At 29.9% G+C, this 13398-nt stretch overlaps 1 protein-coding gene across 1 annotated transcript; it reads right to left on the bottom strand.

Moving 5' to 3' along the window:
• Nucleotides 1-7168: 7168 nt before the first annotated feature.
• On the bottom strand, nt 7169-10253 carry LOC130803050 (protodermal factor 1). Its single transcript, XM_057667210.1, has 3 exons — nt 9932-10253; nt 8711-9116; nt 7169-7755 (listed from the first exon to the last, which is right to left on the bottom strand). Exons 1-3 carry the CDS (start codon nt 10017-10019, stop codon nt 7404-7406), a joined length of 846 nt encoding a protein of 281 aa, XP_057523193.1. The 5' UTR covers nt 10020-10253; the 3' UTR covers nt 7169-7403.
• Nucleotides 10254-13398: the final 3145 nt, after the last annotated feature.

Raw genomic sequence — 13398 nt, 5'->3', positions numbered from 1 at the left:
AAAAAATAAATAGTATTCCCTCCTATTCAGCTTATGTGTCCTATTTTTTTATGGTCAAGTCATCTTAATTGTCTCATTTCTATTTTTGGTATGGGTTTTTGACTTTTATGCCCTTAGTAACTTTATTTTATTTTCAATGATACCCTCTATTACCCATACTAATTTTCTTTCTTTACATTAAAAACCCATAATACCACTCTCTTTTCTACCCTTAGGGTCTCACTTTTGACTCTTATTATAATCCGTAAAAAGTCAAATGAGACTCCTAAGATGAATAAGAAGAAGTGTATAAATAATCAAAATAATATATTAAATTGCGTAAAAAGTCAAATATAATAAATATAAGATGTGAAACATTTGAAGTATAAGCGACACCTATTGGCTATACACAATAATTACAAAAGTTCAAAATATTTTGCAACTCAATTACTACAGTGTGCAAAATACGCGTGATTACAAATGTACAAATTAAAGTAGTAACTTTTTAATTTGTGTAGACGTCAGACTGAGAGAAGGGTTAATTAAAAGTTAATCCAAATTTGGTCCGGAAAATATGACATTTGTTATCTCTAAAGTAAAGTTAGACATGATTCTCAAAGTAGTGGTAACCGGTAAGTGTATGAATTATTTGCAAAGAATTAAAGATAGTGTGAATATTTTATAAATTATGAGAGTCTGTTTTCTTATTGTTATATGATTTTTAGATGATATTTTTTTGGCTTATAGAGTTTGTGCATCTTATATTTTCCGATAATATGAGGACAACATGATAGATTCAGTCTAATTTAACCTAATATCCTAGTGAATCGTTCAATCAAAAATTGAAGTGAACGACAAGCCATCTTTAAAATTAAACATTGATTAATATATGTGGGACAAACCATCCCATCTTTAACGATAAGCGTTAATATTTACTACAAGCTGTGTTATATATTCTGTTGGAAAAAATTAAAGAAAAAATTAAAAAAAGTAAGTATAATGGAGTGATAGTGTATTGTTTTCTCTAATTTTAAAGAAAAGTTACAAAAGAATTTAAATAGAGATGCTAATAACTAAATTTTTAAAAATTAAGCCAGTAACTTTTAACTGTTGATTCTGATTTCTGCATGAATATGGGTGAGTTTTTAATAAAGATAATTAATTTGGTAGGAAGTTGAAATGCTGATCAGAAATTAAAACCCGTATTTTTAATAAAGAAGGAGGGGGTCCATGTCATTTATTGAGAAGGCAATTTAATATTATAGGTGCAATTTCCTTGAATTGATTAATTAATTAATTATATTGTTTTCATATTAATTATGATAGTTAAAATCATTCTGTTTCGGTTAGAGACTAGGAAAATAAATTAATAAAGGCGAGAAAATAAAATAAACCGGATGAAAGAGGCGAGTTATGCTAATATAAAATGAAGTGACTAGTCCGAGGTCTGAGCAGTTTATCCGAAGTATGTGATCTGGAAAACTACTCCGGGACGATCTTTTGGAAAATTTTCCGACAGCTAGAAAACCTGAAAAGTAGATAATATAATTGGTTGGGAGCGTTTAGAGAGAACCTTTGATAGTAGATTTGTTAATTTGAATCATGGGGTTAGTTTCGAATTGATGTTGTTCGGTTCTATTAGATCTCCAATCGGTTAATTTTCAGTTTGTGCCGCATCAGGTCATACTCATATCAAATCGGTTAGCTATAAGTCGGTTTAACAACGATTATACGAGTTATTAGTTCGCACCAGTTCGTTACTAGTTGAAATTTGAGGCGAGTGCCAATCGGGCTTGGGTTCTAATCGCCCTACAATTGGTTCGCTTATTTCGGCACAAATCGGACTTGGGCCTTATTTTTCGAATAGGAGTCGGTTACGAAGTGCTATCGATCAATTCAATGTTGAATTAAATTGATAATTCGTTTTTTATTTGATGTAGGCTTATTTACTCTAAAAAAATAATTACCAACTGTAGTATTGGATGTGTCAGATCAATTTGTTGTAATTGTTCTAATTGGAGATCAGACATAATTGTTATTTGTTAACACTTACTTTTCAAATTAACTTTATCTTTGGTATACCCTATAACGCTTTGGACTATAGAGTATGTACTCGGTGGTTCAAAAGCATATAGTGTTGATCATTTGTAAATGTTTATAGTGTATATGACCATTATATGATATAAAAAAGCATCGAGTTCATACTTTTGATATATATGAAACTATATATTTATAAAAGCTTATTTATAAAAATTTATTTTACTCTATTAGACTAATAATAAGATAGCATAATAGAATATAAGTCAATTATACTTTAAAGTTCAATAATCAAAACTCGATCTATATTAAAGTATGCTGTTATAAATAATAAATTCAACCAAAAAAACTTGTGGTACTTTATAAGAAATCAAGAAGTACAATTCTTCTTTTATGATTTTATAACTTTGTCAAAATCTTCTTTCATATAGTTTTAAAAGCATACTCATATTTACATGTATTGTCCATTATGTTTATAAGCCATTATTTATATTTTACTTAAACTGTATTTATATATTTTATAATTAAAACATTTATCAACAAATTTAATATGAGAATAATAAGAAGTAAAAAATTAATAATTTTTTTTATTTTGATTTGATAACTTTGTCCCAAACTTATAAATAGGGGTCATCATTATATTTGGGATAAAGCTCCCTTATACTGTGTAATTTAGATTGTTTAATTTAAATAGTATATATCATCTATTTTTCAAAATTTAGATGATCTAAATTTAAATATAAAATCAAAAATATTCAATGAAGATTTTATATTTATTTATTTAAATAAAATATTTATATTTATTATTTAAAGAAAATATTTTATAAACAATTACAAAGTCTAATTGATTAAGTTTTAGCCTAAAATTTATGTTGTTGTGTCCATGACTCATGAACAATAGAAAATCATAGTTGAATTTTACAAGACAAGTATAAGTAATGATCACAAATTTTCATCAATATGGGACAATATCTTATACTTATAATACTTGTAGACTAAAAGATATCTCCCCCACAAAACTTTTTTTTTTTAATAACTTCATTGTTCTCATTCAAAAAAAAATGTTGATAAAAATTTCATATATCACTATAGCGATGGGACAAAAAAGGGTGAAATTATTACTGACAAATAGGATTAATTATGTTAAATTAGAAGAACAAACCAAAAGAAAATAAAACTGAAGAATATCTGATTCCATAGCACAAGAGATAATCTTGAAACAGAAGTGATTAGATCTTCTAGATTAACACGTATTCTCTAAAGTGACGACCCTTAATGTTATCACTCTTAGTTCTCTCTGATAATGGGATGACAGGAGAAAAGAAAATATGTATAACCTAGGGACCATAATTACTGTATATATATGTAATAACTTGTGACTGGTATTCGGCCCATCATGAAACCCAGTCATAAAACGAGTCTCTACACATTTAAGGCCCACAAGCTATTGATACATTTAAGTCCAAACTCTTTAATTTTAATTAGGTCACTTTAACTAGACCATAAAGACAATTTTAATTAATTATAATAACATATAAATATTTACATATAAGTCCAAAATTGAACTTTGGTCCAACATATGGCTGACAATTTTGATAATATTCACCTCATTTATTTCTTTGAACCTCACTATAGCCAATCAATTGCAACATTGGCTCACACATGATTTCAACCATAGATTTCTAATAACTTTAAACTTATTGTTAGTTACGCGTTACAATCGGGTTGGTCGGTTAGTTACGATTCGGTTGAAAGGAACTTAACTATCTCTAACGATCCGTTTCGTTAGTGGTACTAAATCGTGGTAATGAGTGATTTATAGTGTAAAATTTCATCAAAAGTTTCATATCATTCCCATGATAATGAAATTTTAATCACAAAAAAAGTTTTTTTGTATACAAATTTCCATTACCACTTCTCCGATGGTAATGTGAATGAATTTTATGAAGAAATGAAATGATTGAAGTTGGACAAGTATGACCATCAAAGGTATTAAAGAGATTTTTCAACTAAAATTACACTAGTTTTTCATTCCTATCACCACAGTTTATTACTACCACCAAACGGGTCGTAAGTGTAATATTCTAAACTTGATCTAGTTGAATGAATGAAACTAATCTAATCAATTGATTAAACTAGAATTGATGTTTATATTTTTTGAGTTATTTAATTACATTGAGACTTTAAACTAGCTAATTGAAACAATTAGATTATCTATTAATCTGTTATACACTAAATCTAATTATAAATGATTAAAAATAGAGTTATTTATAACAAATATAATTGATTCAATGTTATATATAGTAACCGATGAAATTGAAATACTATACCTAAACTTTGTCAATATAAAGACAACAAAAGCAATAACAAAATCAAAAAAAAGAAGAGCACATAATTACAAAACAAAATTTTCTCACATCACTTGGAATAAAAATACAAATAAAAGAAAAAGGGAGAAAAGCTTCAAGTCACTAGAGTCTTAGAATAGCTATTATGCGGTTCTATAGTTCCAAAAGCTACTAATCTAGTCTTGTTCATCATAGTCAATACCTTCCTATTAATTGCAACATTTAGCTACTAATATAGCCTTGTTTTGTATCACCTTACCCGGCTCTCCTCATTGGGTTTATTCTAGAAGACCCATTAATTACTGATTTGTTTTTGCATCTAAAAACTAGAGTCAATACTTCATTCCTTTTGAATTCATTGAAACTCACTTTTCATAGACATGATCTAAATACCTTCTTGTAATGCTTCATGATGTGTCTTAGGTTCTGTAAGAGAAATCAAAGCATGAACAATACATAAAATTTTTAATTGTGAACGATTTGTGGTATCAGATTTGGATCTGACATAATATTCCTAGTAGGATGTGATGATGCATGTTTGAACATTCTCTTCAACAACGTTAGAGTGGCTTCCATTAGGCAAGCAAATTGTAAAGGCCCTGACAAACATTTATAGGTTTAGGATGAAATTCAGTCACTGGTTCAGTTTGTAACTCTGGTTTAAAGCTCTTTATTGGTTCAACTATTTCAACATAAGAGTCTTGAATATGTTCCGGCATGTTTGGAACTTCTTTTATTTATAGCCTTTGAAACATTAGAATGATCTTTCATCATCATCACGCACTTGATTTAATTGTAAATCTGCAAAGCCTTCACTTAAATACGTTTAATTATGTTGAACACACGATTAGCTTTGATATTCAAATAGTTACCTAAATATGATATTTCTTTATCCCTACAAATGTTGAATTTCTCTGGGTTGTCATTTTCATTAATAAATAAACATCAAAAATGTTTAAAAAAGAAATATATTGTTGTCACTTTGAGTTTTTTTGAAAATATAATGGGTCAAATCAAAACTCTATTTAAAACAAAATATGTGGTATTAATAGCTTTTGCTCAAAACGTTTTTGGTAAATCGTTTTCAATGTGTAGAGTCCTAGACATTTCCTCTTGTGTGCAAGTCTTGCGTTTTCTTCGTTACTATTCAGTTGAGGAGCCCTGGGGGATAATTAGCGTAATAAGTATCAAAATCATTTTGTTCAAATTCTTTTTCATAATTACTTTTTACTGATCTTATGCGATCAAAGTGTGCCTCTAAAGCTTAAAGACAAATTTTATCAAATGACAATAAATGCTTTGATTGATAAGAATGTTCAAATTTTAAGAAGAATGATACTTTCAAGAGAAAAGTAGCACAAATGTTAATGCTTCTATGGGTGAGTGGGCATATCATGAGAAATACAATTCAAAACAAAGATGTATGGGTGTGTTTAGGACTCGCAAGTTTTGAGTAAAAGTTAATAGATAATTGTTTAAGATGTTTCAGGCATGTGCAAAAACGACATATTGGAGAATCGGTAAGAAAAACAGAAACTTGTAACTCGAGACACTTAAAAAGAGGGAAAAAATCGAAGATGACCTAGAGTGCATGAGTGTTACGGGATATGAGGGACTTAATTATGGATTGTAGAAAACCGATATGAATGAAGAACAAGGATCTATGCATACGACCATTGAATTAGTATGGTGGCTGTAGCCAACCCTAATCTCTTAGAATTAAATCATCATAACACCTCCCTCTTTTTACTAATTAAACTAATTTACCCATTAATGGTTTTAAGCTATAATAATCATTACTTATTTCAATCAATAATTACTTTCAAATTTTAATAGAATCTCATCATATATTATTAATCTCCTTAGTTTCTCCCCATATTCTAAATGAGAAGAATATTCTAGGGGTGGATACAAGTAACTTGATGACTAAGTCTGAGTTATACCCTTTATGGTTTTGTCTTATTAAAAAATAATGCTAGTTGTTTGGAAGTTTATTCTTGCTATCTTGCCAACCTTGCAATAAAATCAATCTAATGCCTATAATTCCTGCACAAGTAAGACTAGTTAGAAGGGTTTGGAATGATTTTTCAAGGACCTTCTCCGATGCTTAAGTTAATAAGTATTCCAAATGTATGTCTAATAAACTCTTGCCCAAGTGCATAGTGGCTCTTAGCTTGGAGGATTAATATTAGGGCTTTTTATGGCGTGAGGCCTAAGTTATCAAATAATCCTTTGTCTTATAGATCGAAGGCAAATAATTGGAAGAATGTTCTTAGCTTAGTCACTTAGTTCTAATAAATATTGCTTAAATTTCAATATACATAAATATTTGACAGTAAATGCTTTTATTATTGAAGATTAGATACCTGATATTTGATGTCTAAGGTTACTATTTATACTCAGAGTATACCTCTGCTCATTGCTCCAAGGAATGTCTCTTTTGACCTCATGATATTACCATTATTGACATTGAGACATACCTCTAGGGTTTCGTGTGAAGACGACTATAACCCTCCACATGTCTTTAAAAGGTGAAATATCTTCCTATTTCCATTGACTGCGAACGTTAGACGCACAATGATTATAGAGGATATAATACTACCAAGGAGTTGTGCTGTCTTTACTTTACTTTAGTGACCCAAATCCCAGTAGCACAACTGGATCAGACCAATCCATCCAAGTTGTCTTTTAGCCTAGACAACCCGTAGTCCAGTCCGTTTCCCACCAGTTTAGACTACTAGAGTTGTCTTTTGATTCAGATTACCTAGAATCTGGTCCAGATACATACAAATATACAGAAAAAGTTCAAGTGCAAACCATGCTAGCATACTTTATATTGAAACTAAAACATACACCACTTTTCAATTCTCATCATCTAAAGATCTCATAATAAACTCCAATTAACATGGAACAATCTCTCAAACAATAAATCAACAAAACAAACACATTTCACTGAATTTAAACCGTTCCAAATTCAACATAATAATATAGACTTAAGAGTAACAAAATATGATATCATCGTTATTTAATTTGAATAATCTATGGCTTATTGGAAGAAGAAAGGGTAGTAGTCTTGAACTTCCTCTCATTAGCAAGCTTAAAGAGTCTAGCTTGGGTGGCAGCAGCATGATCAGAGTCAAGTGAAGCAAGGAAAGAGTCCTTAACTTGCTTGGTGGAGAAAGGGAATTCCTTAGCAGCCATAGAATTAAGGAATGCAGCAGTTCCTTCCCTGTAAAGGGATCCATACCCATCATTTGTAGGGTTAGTAAGTACTTGTTGGAGGCTGGTCGCTGAGCTCAATCCTGGCAATGTTGTCACTCCCCATAGTCCTCCCACTGTTGCCCACCATCCTAGTACCCCAAATATTAGGGTTGGGTGACTTCCCCAATAGCTGCATTAATATTTGAATGTGTCAATATGTTACATCAATAAATACAAACATATCAAACTTATTTGTATGTTTTTAATAAATACCAATACCATAAATTGATATCTCTATATGACACGTGTCTTGCCTTTATTATTCTTGTATTTTAGAAATGAATGAATATTTTTAATTTTAGTTTCTTATCAAACTTAATCATTATTGTCTTTACTCCTTTTATAATCTTATTTCTTTAATTTATAAGTCCTCACAAAAATTAATCCAATCTGCTATTCTAATTTGAACCTTACATGAAATAAGTGGGTTTGAGTTGAGATTTTGACCCAATTATTAAATGGGTTGATTCGACCTAATTTGTTTATTAAATGAGTTGAATCAATAAGTATAATCTAAATTTAAATTATTTAATGTTTTCCTATTTTTCATATACTAATACAAAATAAACAACTAAAGAACCAAAAGTTCAAATATAAGAGCTAAAAATTAAACATGGTCAATGTTAAAATCTTTAAATGAAACCAAAAATCTATAAACAGGTTAAGTGGGTCGAAATCAGGTCCGACCTAATTAATTAAACGAGTTAGGTTACGTTGAGTTAAGAGATTTCTAATAACCTGTTTGAAAACAGGTGTACATCTACCCACGGGACAGCTTAGCCTCGTGAGATAGCATTGATGATTAGTTTAATAAATAATCAAATTTGCTTTTGATATATAGTTGGTGAATAATAAATACATATAATCTTTATATCCACAATATAGTTAATTTAGGTGGATAGTTTACCTAATAGGTAAACAATGTTTTTCCCTAATACTACTATGTAATAGAGCAAAAATTATGTTTCACAGATAATTAACAAAGATTTTAATAATGACGTACCACACAATAATTAATCAAATAAGGCAATGAGTTAATTAAAGAAGAATAATTAACTTAGGGAAACAAAAGAAGTAAAACTTACGTGCATGGGAAAGGAGGGTCATAAGGAGTAAGAGGTGTCCCAGGAGTATAAGGAGGAGACGGCCCAACAGGAACCACTGGAGGTGAAGGCACCAACGGTGAACTTGGAGGAGTGACAATTACTGGTGTCGGTGTTGATGGGGTAGGAGGATAATATCCACCGCCACCACCACTAGTAGGTGGTGGTGAGTACGATGGTGGCGAACCACATGGGCAACCGCCACCACCTTTTGGAGGATTAGTTGGTGTATGCTTTGGAGGGTTATAATGATGGCCGCCACCACCTCCGTGGCTAGGAGTAGGTTTAGGTGAAGGGTAATATCCTCCGCTTCCGCCACTACCGCTTGGTGGTGTATTACAATTGCTTTGGCTAATGGAGTTTTTATTTTGAAGAGATCCTCGGTGACCTACACAATAATAATATACATATATATATATATATGTACAACATGAATTTCTTTATTGCTTAGAGTATATGTTAATTAAAATGAAGCATTCTTTGTTGTGATAATATATTATCATGCATGATATTATGAGACATGCTTTAAGAGTATTTCTTGAGAACATAGCCCTAGCAAGTTTTTCCACTTTTTCATTTGAATCTTTCTCAAGGTCATTAATAAATTTTTGACATAGCGAAATGGAGTTAAATGTCTTCCAATAAACGAGGCAAGACATCTTTGTTTTGTTTTTAATAACATTTTAAATAAGTAAGAGTTAGTTTTTTAAACAATTAAAAGAATAACACGATCAATAGATTGATCTTATGGTAAAGCTTTAATATAATGTTATATATTCAAATATGACTCGTGTTTCTTATCATGTTGACATAGGATTTTGAATATCATGTTAAATAATCAATTAAAACAAAAATGTAATCACTAGCAATTTACTATTACATAAATTCAAGAATCAAGTGATTAATTAAGTATATTAGACTACTCGTAGCAATAACAACAATAAAAAATAATAATAATACTTTTGTCAGAAATAAAAAAAAGAATTAGAGTGTAAAAGCAGTGAACAGAAGATATTCAAAAATAGAAATAAAAAATATATTAAGACGACTAAAATAAAAAATAAAACAAATTGAATAAGATTGAAAAGCATAATATTATAATATAGTACAGTTAATATAAGAAAAATGTAGTAAAGTAAAAAAAACAAATTTCAAAAAAAAAAATTAAAAAAGAAACAAGATAAAAATACAGAAAATAGGAACCTGAAGTGGAGGCAACCGGCAAGAGTAGGTTGTTGGTAGAAAGCAAAACCAAAACCAAACAGAAGAAGAAGGGTTTGGTTCTCCCCATTTTTGAATTGAACTCAAAAACAAAGAAAGAAAGATAAAAGTTATCAGTTTAAGATGTGATATGAAGGAAGGAAAAGAGAAAGTGGAAAGCTTATAAAGCAGAAGAAGAGAGGAAGCAAACAGTGTAAATGACAATGCTACATAAATACAAGCAGGTAGAAGAGTATGTATGGTTAGTTGATGTGTTGCAGACTGCATTTATATCATCATTTATGCCTTCTTTTTTCGAATCGTCTTTATTTGCATGTATTCCTTTCTTTTATACTCCATCCGTTTCGGCATATATAGATGATAAAATATATCTGTAGAATCTTGTTAGATTTTTCTCAAAGTATATTTTTTTACTTAGAAATATTAAGACTTAAAAAGTTTACTTTAAAAACTGTGCAAAAAGTAAATAAGAAGAACATTAGGAAACGGATGAAATATCTAATTTCTTATTACTTTCATCCATATTTTCTTACATTTTTTTGGACCGAATCGAGTTATACATGTTAAGTACTCAATATAGTCCGTTTGGTAATTAGTAATCGTTACAATTACACCTATAAAATTTAAGTTATCAATAGTTCAACAACACTATCAGGACATAATTACTCACTCTATTATCTTTTTATATAATATTAATTTTAAAATTGTATTGCTATATCAACTTTTGTTTTCATAATCTTGTTTGAGAATTTAAATAAAAGAAATATTTGTATTAAAATAATTTGAAAAATAAGCTTGTTAATTCCTATCTTAAACAAAAGTGACCTCTGTTTGAAAGAGAAAACTTTTTCATTAACATTATACTTACATTGAGAGTAAATATTTATAGAAAAATAAAAATCAAATTAAAAAAAATAAGATTATTGAAGTAGAAAATCAAGAAAATATTGTTTGTCAAATGTAAAAATAGTTATAAAGTGAATGAGAAGAAGAAAAAAATTAGTCCCCCAAGCGAAGCAATGTTTCAAACCACAACTTCAGTTAAAGTTAAAGTCGGTGTTATGACAATACTTCATGGTTCTAGTGAGCTGAAAGCTATGTATTTGGAAATGCATAAGTAGTTGTATGAGACAACTTATGTTTATGTGAATATGTTGTTTGAAAACCGAATTCTCCAAATGTAGATATTTTTTTTCTAAGGTTCAAAAAACTTAAATTTCAAACTACGTCCAATAAACATAAGTTGTTGTCTCAAATGACTACTTCAAGTGTTGCCCAATACTCATATAACAGGACATAGGGGTTTAAGTTATCGTCTGAAACAATAATTTTACTTTTAAGTGAAGCCTTTATTTAAAACATAATTAACTTCTTCGTTTTAAAGAAAAATCGTTGTTTTAGACGTAGACTTTTATCTAAAAGTGAAAAAAGCTTCTTTTTCAAATTATTTTCATCAAAAACATATTTATCTAATTTATTCCAAAAAACCATTCTTAAAAAAGATTTCAATCTAATGGTTAATTTAGAAACAAAACTACTATAGAGAATCACCGCAACCATAATCAATCAGCTTATTACTCTTTATATGAGATTATTTTCAAATACACTATTACAGATTTTCAAATATTATAACACACCATGATAAAAAGAATATAAAAAAAGTGATAGAACCAAGTATAAAGTCTATAACTAAACCATTTAAAAGATAAATCAACCAATAGTACTTAAACACATAACTGAAAATGAATCATACGAAATATGTTAAAAACTTTTTTTTTTTCAATTAATTTGCATTATATATCAAAAAGAAAAATGAACTACAAGCTCAAGCTAGACAACGATCTTTTATCCCAATTTTTCATAAAAAAGTCTTTCAACTAAAAATTTTAAAACAATATCGAATTTTTAAAAACTCGATACCAGTTAAGTCATATTGACTTGTTATAATATCTCAAATAACCAAGTCAATAATTAAATTATAAAATTAATAGTTAAAAATACCACTAACTATGTTATACTCTATCTATGTATATAATTATATTATAATAATTTTTCTACTCGATTAAATAGTAGGAGCATACAAAAGTTGGCTCTGAATAAGAAAACTATGACTTTTGTAAATTATGACCTAGCATAGTAGCAAATAGTCCTTAGGCTCAAATAAAGGGAAATGGGTACAGCTGTCACATTGACTCACTTTTTGACTTGTGTCTTGATTATACAGACTGGATTTCAAGAATGGTGATCAGATCTCATCAGAGTTGTGCTGCATTTGTACCCTTTCATGTTCTACTAAATGACCGTGTTTCTATACTCTTTAGATATTTATATTTATCGTCGATTTTTTTTATAACAATAATAATAATAATAATAATAATAATGATGCAAATGCATCAAGGAATAAAATCTTCACAAACAACATACAAAGGCAAAACAGTGCATTTGACTTAACATCTACGCCAAATGCTCTTGAGAAACAAAGGACCACCATTGACACTTCTCAAACGACAAGAATAGACCTAAGAACACATAATTAGGCTGAGGAAAATCAGCACACAACAGAAACTAGCACCATGAACATGAGAAAACAAATAGGCAGCAAAATCAGAGCAGTAGAGCCTTTTGACGACCAGCAGACCTTGTTGAACCTCCTGAGCGCAGACCAGAGACACCTGGACCATGAGGAAGACTGGAACTCCATCTCACTACACGGGCCAAGCCATAAAGGGCCTAGGGTCTTACTAACAATCCACCAAGAAGCCTATAATACACGTTGAAGGAAGGCTGGTCAACAGATTATGAAGATCAGATGTTGTCTAAGTATTTGCCTTCTGTTTTCATTCTGTTTTGTTAGTTAAGAACACGTGTAATAAGTGAGTCATTTTGTAACGGCTAGGCTTAGATGCAAAAACCTATATATACATAGGTTCTCATTGTAATTGAACAATTCACATTTTCATTTGATCATTCAATATATTGAGGTAATTCAGAAAAAGGATTTTTCTGTTTCTGAAGTTTGTTTGCAAACTTCATCAGAGTTATGGAGCAACTCTGGCCTGAGAGTTTAAAGAGTTACGGAGTGACTTGGATTCTCAAGGGAACCTTACAATCAAGGCCTAAACGTCCTTGCATTGTGCTTATCATAGGACAGTCAGAGAAGGCTGACAAAGATCATCAGTCACCAACATAAGAAAATCAAGAAATTTCTTCTTGATTTGTTTTGAGTTTCTGAATGTTTGTTTGTTGATTGTTTTGGGCTTATGTGTGCGTGATTGATTAAAGTTGTGGAACAACAATAATCATTGCATAACAAAGGCCATATTCAGCCTTTGTTTTGCATTAACTTGGTATCAGAGCCAATTCACGAAAGGGATAAAGGTAGTATAGAAGCAGGATATTCAAGAACATTGTCATTTGTTCTGGGCAGTTTCAGAGGAAGAGTCTAAAGG

The sequence above is a fragment of the Amaranthus tricolor genome, chromosome 2 (assembly GCF_026212465.1).
Source record: "Amaranthus tricolor cultivar Red isolate AtriRed21 chromosome 2, ASM2621246v1, whole genome shotgun sequence".
Taxonomy (NCBI): Eukaryota; Viridiplantae; Streptophyta; class Magnoliopsida; order Caryophyllales; family Amaranthaceae; genus Amaranthus; species Amaranthus tricolor.
Note: the sequence above shows the minus strand (reverse complement) of the source record. Positions and strands in the feature narration are given on the sequence as shown.

What these genes read in the sequence shown, in the direction of transcription:
- LOC130803050 (XM_057667210.1), bottom strand. Translation starts at nt 10,019, where the DNA reads ATGGGGAGAACCAAACCCTTCTTCTTCTGTTTGGTTTTGGTTTTGCTT. An exon ending in GCCGGTTGCCTCCACTTCAG is followed by an intron (nt 9,117 to 9,931) that starts GTTCCTATTTTC and finishes ATTATTGTGTAG; the next exon opens with GTCACCGAGGATCTCTTCAA. An exon ending in GACCCTCCTTTCCCATGCAC is followed by an intron (nt 7,756 to 8,710) that starts GTAAGTTTTACT and finishes ATATTAATGCAG; the next exon opens with CTATTGGGGAAGTCACCCAA.